The sequence below is a fragment of the Sinohyriopsis cumingii genome, chromosome 11 (assembly GCF_028554795.1).
Source record: "Sinohyriopsis cumingii isolate HCF-2022 chromosome 11, ASM2855479v2, whole genome shotgun sequence".
Lineage (NCBI taxonomy): Eukaryota > Metazoa > Mollusca > Bivalvia > Unionida > Unionidae > Sinohyriopsis > Sinohyriopsis cumingii.
Genome location: NC_142971.1, coordinates 27,065,739 through 27,088,570, shown reverse-complemented (window position 1 = coordinate 27,088,570; position 22,832 = coordinate 27,065,739). Strand labels below are relative to the sequence as shown.

The following is a 22,832-nucleotide window of genomic DNA, read 5'->3' as shown; positions in this document are numbered from 1 at the left end:
CTTTAGGTTGATTTCGTCAAAAAAGTGTCTATCTACTTTAACATTAATTTTGCCATATGTACTTCTCGGGGCATGTAAATAATGGCCTTCCAGAGGAATATGGATGTTTAAGGATCCAAATGAAGTGAATAATTGTCATTTAAAGGTATATAGAATCAAATTCTAAATTGTTGGTGTTGTAGGATTTAATGCCATTTTGCAGCACACGATAGGCTATACATGGCGGCCAGTAATAATGGTGGAGGAAGAACCCGGGAAAACCCCGGAAAGAACCAGTGACCCACGAGAAGCTACTGGCAAGCTTTCTCACATACCCACATTAGCCGAATCCGAGACTCGAAACCCATGCAGACAGAGGTGAGATGGCAGTGATCCGTAACGGAGAGCGCTTTAGACCACTCAGCCACTCGGGGCCCCAAATTCTAAATAATGGCACCCATTACTGAAATAGTTTATATTGAATGCTTACATGACTTTTAAGACTTTTATTGTAGTATAATTATCATGTCACATGAAGACTAAGCAAGATGCAAGATGCATCAAGAGTTACATTTTTCATAAACATTGGGCCTTGCATACAGTGTATGTGGCAAAGAGTATGATGCCATATAATGGGGACTGCAGCTGACAGACCAAAATGGTGCTCCCTTGCTGTCGTCTCAAGCACCAGACGGCGCAGAGAGGATTGATTGATTGATTGATATTATCAGATTATCAGTCATTCATTCTTGATACCTATCTAAAGCTAATAAAAAGTAATTGATATCAGCCAGTTATCCTAAATCAGTGGTTCCCAAAGTGGGTGGTGGGATTACAGAGGGGGCTGCTAATGCTGAATAATGCTTTGTATGAGGTAAGTTGGAGGGAGCTGAGGATAACCAAGGGGATGGTGGCTCGAAAAAGTTTGGGAACCATTGTCCAAAATAAAGCTTGTATGTATGTATGTATGTATGTATGTATGTATGTATGTATTTTTATGACTTGATGGTCTTAAACTAAGTAAAATTAAAGAGCAAAACCAAGATGTTTTGTAAAATTCAACAAATAGTTTATTTCCCATGAATGCAAAGTAGATAAAATGTATAAAGTTACAACTGAATTCCATTCTAATATTGAATGTGTTGATGAGCTATATCAGTAGCATATAATAATTAAGAATAACTAACAAAGAATACAAATTAAGTATACATAACAGTATAAATGGAATTGTTATCTATATTTGATTTACTTAAATTTAATTGTTCATTTGTTAGTTTTATTTTTGATATATTCTATTACGTGCTATTGTAATGTAATTTTAATTACTGGATTTGACATTGTCTAGAAATTCAGTTCAGTTCTGTTTGACCTGACTGTTTTTTTGTAAACAGCTAATAATAGAAACTTTGTATCTAATGCTGACCTAGTTCCTGACCTTGAATCAGAACCAACAAGAATTGTAATAAACAACTTTAAAATTTTTTTTAATTCTTTCTCAGAGTAAGATTCATAAAGTGAAATCAAGGCCATACTTGGAGTACATGACTAATAACATGTATCAGTTATTAGATTTTTCCAGAGGATTGACCCACATTTGTATGTTTTATGCAGTGGATTCTATGGTGTGTCAAATAGACCACATGTAGGGAAAGAGTTGATGCTTATTTATATAATTAATTATATACATATTAGTGGTGATTGTTTTTGGTATTTGTGATAGTTGTTGATAACTTATTTTATGTGTGACATCTGAACACTGTGTAAATCAGTTTTATCATTGTACAGTATAATCATTTCCAAAGACAGGGAATGGTGGGGTTCTTAAGAAAGCAGATAGATGGATAGGGTTTAATTAGGCTGGTGGTCTACATCAAGGGGAAATATAACAAATTCTTACATTTTTTGCATTTTGCCTTGAACCCATTACAAGGATAGCAGCAAAGTGGTTAGAGATTTAAATAACACATTATTTAATAAAGTATAGAAAACTGTATTACCAACTATAATAGAATTTATGCACATTTAGATAGATATATAGCATGTAGAGAAAGACATATGAGCAGAGAATATAAAAATGTTCCAGACTGTTCATTTTGGGATCATCGTAATGTTTGTAACTGAAAATTGTGTAATTATTATTACTAAAACAAATGTATAGTTGTGTAACTGTCTTCATCATAAAATGTTGCTTGTGGCCAGTACAGGCTTGCCTTCCCTTATTTATGAACTATTGTCAAGATTGTTCATTTCTGACAAAAAGCCATATTTTTACAAATGGTAGGCATAGAAAATCAACTCTTGTTCAATTTCTCCAAGTGTTATGCAAAATTCACTTGTCCTTGCCCCTCACTTGATTATTCATAAGTGTCAGTGACATCTATTTTACACTACATACAGACTCCATATTGTTGCACTCTGCATCAAAATTTTTGGACAAAAATGCATGGAATTTATTTTAATATAACTATTTCTTTAAAACACTCAACTGCTAACTGTTGTATGATACTAACATATTCCTGCCCACCTCATACACAGATTTCCAAATTATACTGTGTAGGACATGCATACACAGATTTCCAGAATATACTGTGTATGACATGCATACACATATTTCCAGAATATACTGTGTAGGATATGCATACACAGATTTCCAGAATATATTGTGTAGGACATGCACACACAGATTTCCAAAATATACTGCATAGGACGTGCTACTCAGATTTCTAGAATATACTATGTAGGACGTGCATACACAGATTTCTAGAATATACTATGTAGGACAAGCATACACAGATTTCTAGAATATACTATGTAGGATATGCATACACAGATTTCCAGAATATGCTATGTAGGACATGCATACACAGATTTCCAGAATATACTATGTAGGACATGCTATACATATTTCCAGAATATAGTATGTAGGACATGCTACACAGATTTCAAGAGAATACTGTGCAGGACATGCATACACATATTTCCAGAATATACTATGTAGGGCATGCATACACATATTTCCAGAACATTCTATGTAGGATATGCATACACAGATTTCCAGAATATACTATGTAGGACATGCATACACAGATTTCCAGAATATACTATGTAGGACATGCTATACATATTTCCAGAATATAGTATGTAGGACATGCTACACAGATTTCAAGAGAATACTGTGCAGGACATGCATACACATATTTCCAGAATATACTATGTAGGACATGCATACACAGATTTTCAGAATATACTATGTAGGATATGCATACACATATTTCCAGAATATACTGTGTAGGACATGCATACACAGATTTCCAGAACATACTATGTAGAACATGTATGCACAGATTTCCAGAATATACTATGTAGGACATGCTACACAGATTTCCAGAATATATTATGTAGGATATGCTTACACAGATTTCCAGAATATACTATGTAGAACATGCATACACAGATTTCCAGAATATACTATGTAGGATATGCTATACATATTTCCAGAATATGGTATGTAGGACATGCTACACAGATTTCAAGAGAATACTGTGCAGGACATGCATACACATATTTCCAGAATATACTATGTAGGACATGCATACACATATTTCCAGAACATACTATGTAGGATATGCATACACAGATTTCCAGAATATACTATGTAGAACATGCATACACAGATTTTCAGAACATACTATGTAGGATATGCATACACAGATTTCCAGAATATACTATGTAGGATATGCATACACATATTTCCAGAATATACTGTGTAGGATGTGCATACATAGATTTCCGGAACATACTATGTAGAATATGTATACACAGATTTCCAGAATATACTATGTAGGACATGCTACACAGATTTCCAGAATATACTATGTAGGATATGCTTAAACAGATTTCCAGAATATACTATGTAGAACATGCATACACAGATTTCTAGAATATACTATGTAGGACATGCATACACAGATTTCCAGAATATACTATGTAGGACATGCATACACAGATTTCCAGAATATACTGTGTAGGGTATGCATACACAGATTTCTAGAATATACTATGTAGAACATGCATACACAGATTTCCAGAATATATTATGTAGGACATGCTACACAGATTTTTAGAATATACTATGTAGGACTATTATTGCATACACAGATTTATAGAATATACTATGTAGGATATGCATATACAGATTTATAGAATATACTATGTAGGACATGCATACACAGATTTCCAGAATATAGTATGTAGGACATGCTACACAGATTTATAGAATATACTGTGTAGAACATGCATACACAGATTTCCAGAATATACTATGTAGGACTATGTAGGACATGCTACACAGATTTATAGAATATACTATGTGGGACATGCATACATAGATTTATAGAATATACTATGTAGGACATGCAAGAGGATTTAATGATAGTGAAGAATATAAACAACTCAGAGTTGAAATTCTAGAACCATCATATAGTTTGTAACTTCATTATATTAGAACATTATGCTGACAGCATTTTGGTTACATATCTAAAGGACATATACAATATAGATTACCATATGTACTTTTATAAATCAAGTCTTAGTGCATACTGCACCGACCCTGATCTACCATTACACAGTGTATGTGCAGATCTAGATCTATGTTGTTCATTAGGAGTAATCAGTAGAACAAACAACATGGACCTTAATCTACTAGCACATTATGTGATGGAAGGTCAGGGTCTAAGTTGTTTGCTGCTGGACTTTAACATGAGTTTGTACAATATCTATCATCTTGCTTGACTCCTTGTATCACTACTATAAGGGTACAACTAAGATGAAGTAACTTTATCCTAACCTTTACCCTTTGTGAATATGCTTGCTTGTCATTATTGCATATTGATAGGTCTTCTTGCCCAAGGAATATTTGATAATAATTATGTGTAATCATTTTTAATGAAAACTTAACTGCAAGACTGCTTCCTATTTAAAAACAAGTAGAAAATGGCACAATTTGTAAGATAATATTTATCTATTCAAGTGTCATTATGAAAACCTGCCCTATTAATTTTTTGATGACTGCATCAACTGCCCAGTTCATTTGTGTAAATGCATCAGGTACTCCCTTCAGTTGCATAGCTACCTGTCTGCAAATAACAATATGTGTACGCATGGTCTTTAAAAGGGTACATGAAAACAGAATAAAATACCAGCCTTAAAGTGAAAGAAATAGCTCTTTCAATCTCATCTTTAAATGTATTACTCATTAATAAGTTAATAAGAAATGTATTGCTTTTTACAAGGTTTTGCAAAATTTGCTTCTGATTTCTCACTATAATAGGTAAGGAGATCATTCAAGCATATTAATATTTACAACAAAATATTTTTTTTAGAAGATATATATTTTCCAAGAATTAACCCTTTTTTTGGTCAGCATTGTCAAACCTTCACATTTATGGAGCATGCATTGTAAGTTATGTCAGTCTTGTCTTTATGTATGTCCATATACACGTACATGTCTTGCAGGTCTTGTCTGCACCTTTTGAAACATTATCATATGGAATATTAAGCCACACTCTGGTAACTGTTAATGCATAATTTCCATCTTGTATGAACCTTTCAGCTTTGATTCATTCAGTAACTATAGCATGTTAGTCTGCCTTGTGACTTAATTTTGCATAGGGCATAGGATGGACTTCATATTATTCAGTTAAAATTTATTTGACTTTGATAATAATAATAATAATAATAATAATTATACTGCTACTACTACTAATAATAATAATAATGATAAATAATAATGCTCTTTTTGAACATGGTAACTCAAGTTACTATTATCTCAGGACTTCATTTATAAACTGAAAGTTGAAAAATATTGAAGTTCTCTATCCTCCTTTCCCCCCGTGCAAGAAATATGAGAGTCTAACATTGTGATCAGGTAACTGATTTTCAGTCTAGAGAGAAGATACTTATTAATTAGAAAACCACTAGGAACATATAGTATGGTATGGCACATGGCATAGATTATGGGAGATTGAAATGAGTGTAATTTACCAGTTCAGATTTCTATTCTATTGATCCTCTTTCAGTCAATTTGATTACTACTCATTGGTGTTAGTCTGATATAACTGACCATTATGTTTTGTTCCGAGTATTTTACTAACAATATTTCTGTTGATGATGGTCTGTAGACAGTCAGAAAGCATTTGCTGTTGCTGATTAAATTGGTCAGTTTTCTAATTCTTTATGGCCACATATATGTGTATGCTTTCAGAACTATGATATTCAGCATTTGGTATTGAAATATATATGTGTATGCTTTCAGAACATGATATTAAGCTTTTGGTACTGAAAGATATATGTGTATGCTTTCAGAACTTTGATATTAAGCCTTTGGTACTGAAATATATATGTGTATGCTTTCAGAACTTTGATATTAAGCCTTTGGTACTGAAATATATATGTGTATACTTTCAGAACTTTGATATTAAGCCTTTGGTACTGAAATATATATGTGTATGCTTTCAGAACATGATATTAAGCTTTTGGTACTGAAAGATATATGTGTATGCTTTCAGAACTTTGATATTAAGCCTTTGGTACTGAAATATATATGTGTATGCTTTCAGAACTTTGATATTAAGCCTTTGGTACTGAAATATATATGTGTATGCTTTCAGAAGTATTATTTACATTATATATACAATAATAAGCCATAACCCTAGACCCAGCAAGGAATCAGACATCAGAGACTTAGCATTTCAATAGAGTAGTTTTGTCAAATCTTCCTAATTAATGAGGCTTATTTGCTTCAACTCAACAATTCAGATTTCAAGAATAGAAGATTATTATATTCTCTTGTCTAAATCAAACTGTAGCTATAATTATTTTGGGCAAGAAGTTCTAAATTAAACTTATTTACTTGACGGATGTTTTATGTTACATTTTTTCATCAAGAATTTACATAGATTTATGAAATTTTGACCGTGTTAAAACAATTATTGTTATGTATATTTAAGTTTTTAATTGTTTTTATTATGTGTTACTTAAGTGTTTAACTTTTACAAGTGTTAACACATTTTAACAATAAATTAAGTGTTGAGATAAGTTTCAATGCTGAGATAAATTTCAGGAACAGGATATAAAACCCACCCTTTGGCACATCGTTGTCAAAGCTATTATGTTCACAGTGTTATGATAAACAGTGAGTTGTTTTATATTGCTAAATGAAAATGGGAAAAAGAAATCTATAAGTTTAAGATGAACACAGTAGACTTGAACCAACATTTTTAGATCATAAATTTGCTAAGCATGTTAGTAAGGACTATTTTTTCTTATTTTAGTAGTGGTCTTTTTTTGCAGAACCTAGGTTATTTTTAAAAATATCTCAGGCTGCATAACTTAACCCCTTCCTTCACAAGAAATGCACACTATACATCCAGATTACCTGATTGACATTGGTTGATAAAGACCTATTTCCTCATGGGTGTCATTCTTTATCCTTTAAACCCTGTAATCCCAGATCTATTCTATTTTAAAAATGGCCTTTTTTAGTTATAGTATTGGAACTGAATTTCATTTATTATATATCCAGCCTTTTATAACTATTGACCTGCTGTCATCTCATTGGAGATAGTCAGTTATGGAATAAAACTGGAAATACATGTTACAGGATGTAATTACTTAAAGAAGGATCATCTTCTTGTGATATTACTTAGTTGGCTTTTAAAAGTCACATGCCATGTGACCCAGTAGGGGCATTCATTTTAATATGGATCATTTTAATAGGCAAGTATGGCTGTAGATTCCACTTGATTGCTGTATATACTCACTTAAAAGTTGGTTCCAACTGGAAGCAACATAGACCCTGATCTGCTGGTGTTTAATGCTGATGAATAAGACAGAAGACACACATAAAAACAATATGAAACATTAAGCTAAAATATAGACTTATGATACAAGATACACACAGACAATAAGAGATAAATGCATTATTACAAGTTAAGCATATCACATAATAATTATACATAAAACAACTAAAAATGGTCACAGAGACATTCAAAAAAATTAAATTGATGCAGACACATGGAAAAGAAGGTATTAGGACAATATCTAATATCAAACATATCACATAAAAAACAATTATTAAAATTTTAAAAAACTATATAAGGTGGTATATCCTGTATAGAGTATTATGAGTTAGAATGATCAATAGATGGTGCTGTAATGAGTTAGTATGTTCAATAAACAGTGTTATGAGTTTGTATGTCCAATAGACAGTGTTATAAAGAGTTAGTATGTTCAATAGACAGTGTTATAATGAGTTAATATGTTCAATAGTGTTATAATGAGTTAGCATGTTCAATAGACAGTGTTATAATGAGTTAGTATGTTAAAAAGACAGTGTTAAATTGAGTTAGTATGTTCAATAAACAGTGTAATACATGTAGTGAGTTTGTGTGTTCCATACAGTGTTATAATGAGTTAGTTTGTTCAATAGGCAGTGTTATAATGAGTTAGTATGTTCAATAGATAGTTGTATAATGAGTATGCTAAATTGACATGTTTATAATGAGTTAGATGTGTTCAATGAACAGTTTTATGTGACTTATATAATGTTTAATAAACAATGTTATAATGAGTTAGTGTATTCCATTCATTGACCTCTCTGGTGGCCTAGTGGTTTGTGCATCAGTTTTGGATACGGGAGGTTGTGGGTTCAAACCCCAGCAAAGTCATACCAGAAACTTGTAAAAATGGTGCTAACAGCTGCCTCACTTGGCGCTCGGCATTAACAGGTTAATTTTAGGACTGGTTGGCCTGGTGTCAGGATAATGTGACTTTGGTCAGACATCATGTTACATGTCTGCAGCATGATGACCCTGTGCTAGACATCACTATAACTGCCACACTGCAGACATCGTAGCAATATGACTGAAGATTTGGTAGCAATCCATATTACACACACACACACACACACACACACACTCACACACACACACTATTCCATTAATTGTTTTAATGAGTTAGTATGTTCCATAGACAGTGTTATAATAAGTTAGTAAGTTCAGTGTTATAATAAGTTAGAATGTTCAGTATACAGTGATATAATGAGTATGTTCAATAGACAGTGATATAATGAGTTAATATGTTCAATAAATAGTGGGGGCCTCGAGTGGCCGAGTGGTCTAAAGCACTTTCCATTACAGATCACTGCCATCTCACCTCTGCCTGCATGGGTTCGAGTCTTGGATTCAGCCAATGTGGGTATGTGAGAAAGCTTGCCAGTAGCTTCTCGTGGGTCGGTGGTTCTTTCCAGGGGTTTTCCTGGGTTCTTCCAACACCATTAATACTGGCTGCCATGTATAGCCTATCGTGTGCTGAAAAATGGTGTTAAACCCTACAATAACTACAACAACAACAACAACAACAATAAATAGTGGTATGATGAATTGGAATGTTCAATAAACAGTGGTATAATGAATTGGAATGTTCAATAAACAGTGGTATAATGAATTGGAATGTTCAATAAACAATGTTACAATGAGTTAGTGTGTCCCATACAGTTTTATAATGAGTTGTAATGATTTAAGCGTGTACCATAGGCAGTATTATAATGAGTTAGTATGTTCAAATTAATGTATATAATGAATTGGTTTGTTCCATTGAGTGTTATAATGAGTTAATTTTCAGTAGTATTATAATGATTTGGTATATTCCATAGAGTATTCTATAGAGCATATTTGCTTGAAGCAAGTGAATATATATTTCATCAAGTGGGGGAAAAACTCAGTGTTTACTTAAGTTTTTTCACCCACAAGATGAAATCCATCCATTATTCATTCATATCAAGCAAATTTTCTTTTTATTTTATGCTTAAATGTATTGGCTAGCAAGATGTACTGTATAACAGATTTCTTACTGGATCTTGCTCAATGTCAGTTTTTTACTGTTTATGTTCTGCTATGTTTTGTTATTATTCACACAAAGTGAAATAGCACATTATGAAAGAAATAATAATAGTTCATGCCCAGTTGGATTTGAACTTCAGTCGTCTGTAATGGGAGGTGGCCATTTTAAACATCTAAGGGTAACCTTGAATTTCATGGTTATCTTGTTATTGATGTGGCAATGAAATTATTTATGTATTTCAGAAATGTTTTCAGCGTTTCTTTTATATATCATTACACTTTCCTGATATCTCTCTTTGTGCACTATACATATGTCATCTGAGCTGAAGTTAAAAGTCACTGAAATATTATGTGTAGATTTATTTTCTAGATTATTGTAAATGAGGAGATGATTCAAAAATACCGAAGATCATTTCTCTGTCACCTCTTGGTGAGATGTATTTTCTATGATGGTATTTGTGAACAAATATTATTTACACAATTTCCATAGCCCTCCAGTATGGCTGTCAACAGCATCATGTGAAAAGATTAATAATATTATAATATGTACAATACTCCCACTCTAGGCCCATGCATCCGATGAAAAGCCCATTTATATAATATGTACAATTCTCCCACTGTAGGCCCATGCATCAAATGAACAGTCCATTTATGTTATATGTACAATTCTCCCACTGTAGGCCCATGCATCAAATGAAAAGTCCATTTATATAATATGTACAATTCTCCCACTGTAGGCCCATGCATCAGATGAACAGTCCATTTATATAATATGTACAGTTCTCCCACTGTAGGCCCATGCATCAAATGAAAAGTCAGTTTATATAATATGTACAGTTCTCCCACTGTAGGCCCATGCATCAAATAAAAAGTCAGTTTATATAATATGTACAATTCTCCCACTGTAGGCCCATGCATCAAATGAAAAGTAAATTTATATAATATGTACAATTCTCACACTGTAGGCCCATGCATCAGATGAAAAGCCCATTTATATAATATGTACAATTCTCCCACTGTAGGCCCATGCATCAAATGAAAAACCCATTCATATAATATATAGAACTGATTCAATTTCAAAAGTTGCTGTTTTTATAGATTGAGGAAAATACATATTATGTCGAAAAATCCACTTGTTTACCTTTCAGACCACTTAAAAAAACATTAAATTTATGTTGATAAAAAAACTGATAGTTCGATGTCCTGGTTCTGTCGTTTGTATGCTATTTTTTTCTATTCTATTATCTTGTTTATTGCATTATGGAAATAATTACATCTGTAAGGGTTCCATTGCAACTCACCTAGCGCTCTCAGATTAAACAAGTATAATGTGGGATTTCTGAACTGGATGTTTGTTTTGTAAGCTTTTTCAAATGGAAAAATTTCTGATATGGGAAACCAAAGGTAAATGGTTTTCAGTGTCATTTGGATGAGTTATATGTTGGTAAGTTCCCTAATGCTAACACATATGCCATAAACTTGTATGTGATCTTGTTGAAATAACATATTTTTGGTCATTATAGAGATTTTTCATTTTTTTCACAGGTCAGAGGAGTTTGATGATGGGAGTGAGTTTGCAGGATATGAGTTTGAAGCTTTGAATTTTGGAGTTAGATCAAACCAACCCCATCAAAATCCAGTGAACCAAAGTTACAACACAATAATGGAGGTAAAAACTGCATTTACTCCTCAAAAAATCCAACTTAAGTCCGCCTAGTCCTATAGATTGAAGTATGGTCTGCTTGTTCATGATAATAAGTACAATTTATATCAATAGCCTAAACATATCAGCACATTATGGCAGAAGATCTGGGTTTATGTTTTTCATAGTCTTAACATTTTTCACTGACAAATACAGTTCCATTGAGTTAATGCTATAAGAATATATTGAATGGGACTCATTTGGACAAATGAAGTCATGACATTGAAAAATAAGTGGAAGAGAGATTTTTCTGCATCTTTGCTTTTTAAACAAAATGGCTTAAACATTGTTGTCTGGTAAATTACTTTGCTATAATTTTGGTAGTTGTTAATTTCTACCTTTATTTATCTCTTCTCCATTATAGTAAGAATAATGAATTGCCAGTATATTCAATTGAATTTTTTAAAATAAATTATATAGAACACAGTTATGTCCTTGCTGTAGAAGGCCTGTATGCTATATGAGTTCTAGAGATACCAATTATTTGTTCTTTCAATTTAATGAACATGTGTCATTAAATTTAGAGATTTTTAGAAATATGTTTAAGGATATTTTGTAGAAATTGTTTGAGATAATATGGATTATTATTAATGATGTTGAAAAAGATATTGATATATTAAAAAGCTATCTTCATTGTGGCAGTGTTTATCTTGACCTGTTGATACTGGTAATGATGCAGTTTGATAGAGTAAAAAAGCAAGCAACATTTATTGTCATGATCCAAATATATTGTTATTTCTTTAGCAAAAGATCTGTTTTTGCTAAGTTCATGATATATTACTAGACTGATGGAATACTTTGCCAAAGCAAATTAACATTATTCATTATTTGGATGTAAACATTTTTAATATTGCTGTTATGATTCTTCCTTGTCTGTTATGTACCAAATTACTTTTATCTTGTTGCAGCCAAATGCAGCAATATTTGAACATGTGACCAAGATGGGTCGAATTGGGATCTCAGCAGCACAAAAGTCGGAACCCGTATATCGACAGGTATATATTTATGGTGAGAGGATCGATTGCTTAGATGATGATGATGACTATGATGGAGATGTTGGTTCAGATGAAGATTATGATGATGAAATTGTTATAGCCCAGACTGTGTCAACCCAGCAGAGATCAGTCTCAGTCTATCGAAGTGATCATGGTGTATTCACAAACGTGGGTCTGGAGATGGTAACAAGCAGTGTTGTAAAATATGGCACCACATTGTCATAACCAGTCACCGGAATCACCATATATTAATTTTTTCTGTTAATATTGAATAGATATTATGGTTTAATTTGATTTTTCATCACAATCACACCATTCACATTTTCATATTATCTACATTATGGAATGTCCTTTCTTAATAATTTGTTTCACATAGAGAATATTTTCTTTTTCTATGTTACTAATAGATGTATTTTATCATGTGATACAAAAATCATGATATTTTAATTGAGTAGTGAAGCCACAAATTATTTTTTGTACCACAAAATGAAATTTATCCAGCATCTACATAGGAAAAGAAAATTTGTTTGTTATTATTTATCAAACTAATTTCATAATTAAAGCCATAAAGATTAAATTCACTCTTCACTACATTGTGCTCATTATGCTATCATAAATGAATCTCAGTTTTACTCACATTTATTCTCAGGTAATAAATAATATAAGCTATTTGAGAAAACAGTAATTTTGCAATCACCTAAGATGTTGCATCATAACTTACTGCAAAGGAAACTTAAGTGATGGAAGCACACTGAGTTTTTCACATTGTTGTAAAGTTTATTAAAGAGACATAACTTCATAAAGAAGCAAACAATGGTGGCTCAGATATCGTCATGAAAAAATAATTCTGTGCCTGAAAGGTAATGCAGTTGCTATTTATTGCTCAAGCTCACAGAATGCTTTGATATTCACACACACTTAGGCATCACATGGCATGGTGGAAATCCTTGTATTATGACATGTGAAAATATAAGGATATATTTTTCACATGTTAAGATATAGGAATTAAATAAATATGAAAAATATTTCACTAAATAAATTTCTATATAATGTTTTATTTATACAAAATTATTACTACAAATCAATAATTTACTATATAGAGGATCTCAAATGGGTAATGATTTAGTATTGAATTTATGAAACATGTTGCATAATGTCGAGCTTTTGTGAGCCTTGGCAAGGAAAACTGGACATTAATCAATGAGTTTGATAAATTGAATGTTATAGCATTACCCATTTGAGATTTTAATTTTAATTTAAGTAATTCAGAGAGAGAAGGATACATAATTTTGTTCATTCAGACTCAGATGCTGCATATATCATTTGTTGCATGTAAACAATAGTCCCAGGCACACTTTTATAACAATTAATATTTAAAAATAGATTTTTTCTTTTGAAAATTATCAATCAAAGAGCAACTGTCCTTCATAATAAAAAGAACATTTGACACAGACAAAATTATATTTCAACATCCAATGGAATTTTTATGTGATATCAAAATTTGACTCGTGTAGATGATCAGTGTTCATCCCTAAAGTGTGATAGTTTTACCAGTAAGCATTTTCATTTGTTGGGATATTCATGTGAAAGGATGGTTACTAAATGCAGACATTCCATATTCACTATAATGTATTTGTGACTGAATAGTTGCATTTTTTTATTTGGACCAGTAGACTACAGTACTTTATATATATATATAAATGATGCAAGTTTTATTTACACAGAATTACTGCTTAAAAATGTGATGGTTGGATAAATTTATGTCATTTGGGAGACTGGTTGATGTCCACATTCATCTTTGAACAGAGATGATTATATTTATTCTTATAAGCTAAACTTTAAACCACTCTTTTATACTGAGTGAATTCCTTGTTACAGGTATACTGCCGAGTCCCTCTCTCCAATCCCATTATCAGATGATCAGTGCCCTTAATTTTATTTGTTATTCTTCTTCTTGTTTTAAGTTTAATGCCATTATTTTGTGCATGATAGGCTATATATGGTGTAACAAGCCCCGTGGGCTAAATTGGCCATATTTTGACAGATGTAATATTTTTTCCTCAATTCCCTTTTGTCAATCGATTCAAAAAATGGCCAACAAAATGTTTTTAGTAATAGTAGAAGCAAAAAGTTCCAGAAGGTGGGGTAAGGAAAAATTCCCAAGGGCACAGCCAATCAGTAAAGTCAGTACTGCACAAGAATTTCATGGGCATATTTGGACCATTCAGAATCACATAAAGTGATATTTTAACATGTAATCATATAAAAAATATGAGACTGCACACATCATATGTAAAGTGTACTGACTGTGTGATAATTATTAATATTCATATACCATAAATGTCTACACTTCATTAATGTAAGTATGTATGTATATATGTATGTATGTACGTATGTATGTATTTATTACAACTTTATGGTCTTAAAATAAGTCATAAAAAAGAGTGAGAAGCACCAAGCTTTGTAAAATTCAACAAATAATTTATTCTTCAAGAATACAAAGTGAAAATGTAAAAAGAACATACTGTATTACAATTTAAATCCCAGATACTCCTAGAATTACTAACAAAAGTTCTAATGAATAAAGTTTTGAATACACTTTATTGGTATTCCAAATAATTTCCAATACAGATGATGTTCATATGCCTGTAGTAGCCAGTAGTCTCTAATTGTACTAATGTACCAATGGCCAGAATTGTAATGATGTACCAACAGTCTTTGTTGAATCACAGTAATATAATCCAAAGTTTCCTTGTTTGAATTCACTATAATTCCAAGTCACTGTCTCTTTCCAAGAATATTATTGATCACTTTATATTTCCAGAGAATAAATAGAGGATCTCAAATGTGTAATGATTTAATATTGAATTTATCAAATGAGCTGAATAATGTCCAGCTTTTGTGAGCCTTGGCAAGCAAAAGTTTAACATTATTTAATGAGTTTCATAAATTTAATATTAAATCATTACCCATCTGAGATTCTTTTTATCACATAGTTTTTATTTCAGTAGAAATTATTTGCATTGAAAGATGAATGAATATTTTTGTTTATTCTGACAGATGCTGTACCGTTCATTTCTTGTGTGTAAAAATTAGTCCCAAACAAAGTTGAAATAGTAAAAGTAGATTATATACTTTTGCAAACTATAAATCAAAGAATAAGCATCCATCCAAATGCAGAACATTTTACGAAAGACAAAATCATTTTTCAACACAAAATGTCCAATGTGTGTGATGTCGTATTGTTTGATATGGTATGCAGTATGGGTTTGAGTAGGCATACTCTACATAGTGCCAGTGTTTACCTTGAGATGTGACATCACAACTAAACATTACATTGTTGCAATATGTTTGTGAAAAGAAGATTACTGGATGCAGAAATACACATATTTACTGTAATGTCTTTGTGACCAGATATTTGAAGTATTTAATTTGGAACATTGGACTGTACAGAAAGCATAAACAATTTCTTTTTGAGTTAGACTTGCATTGCATATTTACAGCGTAAATATGTTGTGGTTGGATAAAGTTCTGTCAGTTGGGGAGAACAGTTTTTGTCTACATTGTTCTGTTAACAAAGATGAGTTTATTTACATCTATAAGTATTTAGGGTGGATTCCATGCTACAAATATACTGTTCCTCCACCCCCACCTGCTATCAACTGGACAGTACCCATAGTTTTACTTGTTGTTATTGTTCTTGTCTTGGGGGTTTTAGCCATTTTTCATGTTACGATATGTTATACATAACATATGAAAACCCTGTGGGGGTAAATTGGCCATATTGAAACAGAAGAGACAATTTTCCCCCAATTCCCTTTCGTGAGTTGAATAAAAAAATGATGGCCAAAAATGTTCAAATCACAAAATTCCAAAAGTTTTCCCATATACAGAGCCACTCAGTAAAAAGAATACTGCATAAAAATTTCATGGGCTTATTAGGACCAATCAGAATAAAATAAAGTGATATTTTAATGTGTGGTAATATCAAAAATATTAAACTGCACATAATAGAAAAGCTATACCTACCATGTGATAATAAATAATTTCACTCTAATAGATATCTCAATACAGCAATAAAAAATGATTCCTGTCCAGATGTTATCACAGGAATAAATAATTTTTCCAGAAAGCAAGATTATATAAAAAACTAAGACTCAAAAGAAGAGCAAGGATGAGGGACAAAAGTTCATTTCCTGAACAATCCAACTTATACTAAAGAACATGATAAACATAATGTCCTTGACCTAGACTAAGATAATAATCTTAATATTTATCCTACACTCACAGAGAAATATAAACTATATATTAGTTTTTACAGAATTTATTTTCAAAAAAAGATGAAATCCTCAGAGAAAAGAAAATAAGGGAGGATGCTTTTTTGTGCGTCACTTGAATGTGCATCTGCTCAGCATGAGTGGTGGAGTGCCCATCTAGATTAAGTGAGGTCCCAGATTCAAACCCTAATCCAGTTCAGTTATTTCCCCTGTGATATTTGGTGAAAGTGCTGAGATTGCACATTATAGAACTGTCATTAGAGTTTGACTTTCACTTTTAGGAGGCAGGTGAGTCTGATATATTTACAGATAATGAGGACACAGGGACATATCTTCAAAGAGGAGATGTAATGTTTTGCAAGAATGGGTTGGTGTATTTCTTGGATAGAGCACCCAGTTTGAATTAGAAAGATCCCTGGTTCAAGCTGTAGTCTGGCAATAAATGTTCCTGATGTGACATGTACATGTAACAAATGCTAAATAAGCACTGTTTATTGCACATTCAGACATCTACTTGGGCTGATCTGTACATTTGTTACAGGTACAAGACATGTGTACATCTACTTGGGTAGAATTGTATATATGTTACGGATACAAGAAATGCTTTTATTTGCAAATGTATCATATTCTATTTGAGTATGCAATTCTGTGAAAATTGATTTCATAATATGACAGGAATGATTCCTGTTTATGATGGGGTACATACTGCTTTTTCAGCCTACATTGCAAGTCATATATATTTGTGCTGGTAGATCATCAGATCTGGGTAGACCTATACATTTGTGCTGGTAGATCATCAGATCTGGTTAGACCTATACATTTGTGCTGGTAGATGTTCAGATCTGGGTAGACCAATACAGTTGTGCTGGTAGATCATCAGATCTGTGTATACCTATACATTTGTGCTGGTAGATCTTCAGATCTGGGTAGACCTATATATTTGTGGTGGTAGATCATCAAATCTGGGTAGACCTATACATTTTGTGCTGGTAGATCATCAAATCTGGGTAGACCTATAAATTTATGCTGGTAGATCATCAGATCTGGGTAGACCTATACATTTGTGCTGGTAGATCATCAGAACTGGGTAGACCTATATATTTGTGCTGGTAGATCATCAGATCTGGGTATACCTATACATTTGTGCTGGTAGATCATCAGATCTGGGTAGACCTATACATTTGTGCTGGTAGATCATCAAATCTGGGTAGACCTATACATTTGTGCTGGTAGATCATCAGATCTGGGTAGACCTATACATTTGTGCTGATAGATCATCAGATCTGGGTAGACCTATACATTTATGCTAGTAGACCATCAGATCTGAGTATACCTATACATTTGTGCTGGTAGATCATCAGATCTGGGTAGACCTATACATTTGTGCTGGTAGATCATCAGATCTGGGTAGACCTATACATTTATGCTAGTAGATCATCAGATCTGGGTAGACCTATACATTTGTGCTGGTAGATCATCTGATCTGAGTGGAACTATGCAGTTGTACTGGTAGATCATCAGATCTGGGTAGACCTATACATTTGTGCTGATAGATCATCAGATCTGGGTAGACATATACATTTATGCTGGTAGATGTTCAGATCTATGTAGACCTCTACATTTGTGTTGCACAAGGTACCAAGGCTCCTCTCAGTGGTTAGTTTACTTGAGACAAGTCTTATAAGATAAGGAATCCTAAATTAAGTGACTTTATACTTGAGACACGTGTAAGATAAGGACTCCTCTGTTGTTAACTAGTTCTTGAAACCCCTTTAAAATAAGAAATCCTGTGTTAATTGAATTGGTTCTTGAGACACCTTTAAAATAAAGAATCCTGTGTTAAGTGAACCACTTCTTGAGACACCTTTAATATAAAGACTAATGTTTGTGGGTCATTCCTTGAGACAGGCCTAATAAAATAAGGACTCCTGTATTATTGACTCTGTTCTTAAGACAGGTCTTGTAAGATAAGACCTGCTGTGTTAGTGACTCAGTTCTTGAGACAGGCCTTATAAAATAAGGACTCCTGTGTTAGTGACTCAGTTCTTGAGTTGCATTATAAGATAAGGAGTCCTATATTTAGTGACTCAGTTGATTTATTAATAGAAATTTAGTTAACACTCATTTCAGCCCACTGTAATCAAATACAGATATTCACCTGATTCTACGGAGTTAATTTTGTTACAAAAAAGTAAAGGGATGCTGAAATTTCAATAATTTTTGTGTGCTATTTTTGGAAGAATCAACATTAAGCAAAAATATTAGTTAGTTTAATATTATCTATCTTTGATTCAGTAGGAAAATATTTTCTTTGATTCTCTTTCAGCTCTCTTGTGATTGCAATGATCTCACTGCACGAAGGTAAGATCAATAGCATATAATCCAGTTAAAATCTCATCAGCATGGGGATTCCAAATTTAAATGCAAATATCTGATGGGCTTTGGATTCAGTGAATGTAACAATGATAGACCACTGCAACCATGTTCTTAAATGCCATACTGTTTAAAGTTCCTGTTTTATTAGAAGTTAAAGCTGACAGATTAGATTTTCTACTTTAAGTTCAAGTCTGTGAAAAATGTAGACTTCCATTTTTGTCTCACTATTGTCAGATGTTGCAAAAGGCAATACATTGATGTCACAGTATTCATCTGGCTGTCATTGTTACAAAAGCAAGATATGGTTGTCACAGTATTCATCTGGCTGTCAGTGTTACAAAGGCAAGACATTGCTGTCAAAGTATTCATCTGGCTGACAATTACAAAGGCAAGACATTGGTGTCATCTGGCTCACAGTATTCATCATTGTAAAAATTGGCAAGACACTGCCATCACAGTATTCATCTGGTAGTTATTTATCATCCAGTGATTGGCTAGCTTGAGTTTCAGGTTAATTATTTTTTCTTAACATATGTTTGTCAAGATGTTTCCAACTAAATCTTTGGGGTGTGTGGGTGGTGGGATTTAGAGATTAGAAAGTAGTGATGTTACTAGCTTGTCATCAACATTTTCACATCTGTTTACCATGAAACATGTAACAGTTCTGCAAACTCAGAGGTCAAAAGCAAAAAAAAAATTACATGGGCAATTTGTTTAAAGTTTCAAGGATGAAACACATAGTTGTATATAGATAAAGTATTGCCGATGCTACAGTCTTACAAGTATTTGTTACTGTGGTGATGGAAAGTACAAGCATTCCTTATTATCTCTAGTAACATAAATTTCTTGATAAAGAAGACAGAAAATATTTATCACTTTAATTTGTCTATTTTAAAGACAGTTTCATGTCACTACATGGCAAAACTTAAAGTAGTTTCTCATATATCTCAGTAGTTTCTCTTGTATCTCAGTAGTTAGTAAACTTCAGCTTGTATCTTAATTTTCACTGTAATTTACTATATGAAAGCTTTACATTTGTTATTCCCTTTCATGTGAAAATTTTCTTCAATACATGATGAATGTCTGTTTGGAAATCACTTTAGTTCATTATCTCATGTTAAAGTTGTATATCATTTGAAAAATGATTCCAAACATTGATATTGAATTTTCTATTGTAATTCATTATTTTACTTTTATTTCCAACAGCATTCCAGAACACAGAGAGAGCAGAAAGACCAAAGATATTCCTACAGAAGATGCAAATGTATACGTAAGTGTAATGTAATCCATATATGTATATATTTACATATCAATTGAGTCCAACTGCAAACAATATAGAACCTGATCTTTCAGTTGGATGTAACTTATATATAAAATGGATGGGTCAGGAACTGGTACCACGCAAGGTAGACTTTTTTACTGGCTTCGGTTTCTTCACTTCCATTTTAACTGGTTTCCACATCCCCTCTCATGCCCCGTTTTTGTCAACCAAAAAATAACAGATTTTAAAAAAATATTTTATTACTGCTTGGTTAGGTTGACCTAACAGAGCAAGAACAAGTTTTTTCTTCTTTAAATCCAGCTAGGCCAGGTATATCTAGGTGGTGCAAACCCAGTTGGGTCCAGGTGGAAGGGCCAGTTACATGTCATATCCCTAAGATATACACACACTTGCACATATATACATGAAAGTCACATAAAACTTAACAAAACTTAACAAACCTCTCTAACAATATGAGAAAGTGCATGAAAATCATGCAGATATGTTTTGCTGTCAAACTTATCAATAACAGTACTAACTCACAGCAAATAAGGCCCAAATGTTTTCCCAATAGGCAATTTCCATTATAGCAATGTGGGATGCTTGTCATTTACTGATTATACTTGTTAGGATTGCAAATTCTACAAATTATTTTTGGCAGTTTAAAATTTCTCCCATTACATGTAGTTCTTGGCCAGGTTACAATGTCTCATCTTAGATTACCACTACGTTTATGAATGAGGAAGTTAAACAGTTGTAAGTTCAATCTATATTTACTAACCTTTACCATTTTGCACAAATGAAAGCATTTGCTGTTATCCCTGGAATTGTCTTTGACAAAGTTTCTCCCCCATTCCTTCACCTTACAAAAATGTCAGTGTAGGAAATTCCCTTCCTATCAGAAAACAACATTAAGTTTTTAAGCTAGTGAAAGCCTGACAGAATCAGGAGTTAGTGGCAGTTTTTTGCCCACAGCAATATTTATATTGTGTGCATCTTATTTTGTAAGGAACCTTTATCAGGGGTCATTCTTTGGGGTTGAAAGTGGCTTAATCTTGTGGTTATAACTGCATAATTTATTATGAAGTTCTACATTAGGAATTTATCCTATCTCACATTTTGTTGCAATTTTCAACATTTTTATGCCAAAATAAAGTATAAACATACTAAATTTACTCGCTTCTAAGTTTGGTCCACTGCAAACTGCTTAGACCCAGGTCTGCTGGTACATTGTGCAATGGCAGATTTGGTTTTATGCAATTGGATCCAGCTGATAAGTGAGTATATATGGTAATTATATGTGATTCAGTTTGTATTGTTAATTCCCATTTCACATTTTACAGCAGTCTTGATTTCCAGGAAGACTCTTGAATTTATTCCAACTCATATTCAGTGTAATAGGTGTCAGACTTATTCAGGTTGGGATTTGTTTTGTTGTTATTGTTGGAGTATGGGATAATGTTTTTGTTGTTGTTGTTTTTCTTTGTTGATTTTCAGTTACAGAAAGGTATCATTTCAGCCTACATTTTAAATTTGAGGGGAAGGGAAGCAGTAAAAATAGTAAATGTTGAATTCTTCTTGATTTGGTGGACTAATTCATTTATTTCTTGCGGTTCAGTTTCGGTGAATTTTTAAAATTTATGCCAAGGAATTTGTGTCAGATGAACGTCCAGAAATTGAGTTTCAGGCCAGTAGGAATTGGGCAGCAGGTTTTTAAAAATATATTAGAGCATTCACGTTTGTTCAGCAGTACTTGGATTATGTCAGATATCACTGCTTTGTAAATAAAAGATGTTCGAATCGCTTCGGGACAAGCCAGATCTGATCCAAAAATCATTTCAAGTTTGTGGCATTAACAATAACTTGTGAGGACAGTATCATAAGAGATACTGAATGTGATGGCAGCAGCAGTGAAAAGGATGAATTTGATGGATTTGAGCCTGAGGAGGTTGAGTAGGCAATTAATAATGTGGATAAACTGAAGAATTTAAATTAAATATATTAGCAGCATTTAAGTTTGTTCAGCAGTACTTGTCATTATGTCAGTTATCACTGCTGTGAAAATAAAAGTTCGGTTTCGGAATTAGTATGTTTATCAATCACTCTGTACTGTCACTATCTACCGGTATCTCTCTCTCTTTCTTTTTCTCTCTCTCTCTCTCTAAATATATTTTTACATAATTACAGTAAATAGTTTATACTGTGCTCATCAATAGTTATTTTGCAAAAATAAGTCATATAATGAGCATGAACGGCAAATAAACTATGACATTTAATATAAAAAATCTTTGTTGAATCAATAATTAGAACAGAAAAAGTTGAAGTCATTCTTGTATACACAAA

General features: G+C 32.6%; 1 protein-coding gene across 3 annotated transcripts in view; it reads left to right on the top strand.

The window, feature by feature from the left end:
- LOC149787814 (uncharacterized) overlaps positions 1 to 22,832 on the top strand; it is a 141,863-nt gene that overhangs the window by 64,054 nt on the left and 54,977 nt on the right. For all 3 annotated transcript variants that reach the window (XM_089974024.1, XM_089974023.1, XM_089974025.1), the window contains 4 exons: positions 11,424 to 11,547; positions 12,489 to 12,575; positions 19,179 to 19,213; positions 20,435 to 20,498. In XM_089974024.1, coding sequence (XP_089830150.1) covers positions 11,424 to 11,547; positions 12,489 to 12,575; positions 19,179 to 19,213; positions 20,435 to 20,498 — 310 coding nt within the window. The remainder of the gene's footprint in view (positions 1 to 11,423; positions 11,548 to 12,488; positions 12,576 to 19,178; positions 19,214 to 20,434; positions 20,499 to 22,832) is intronic.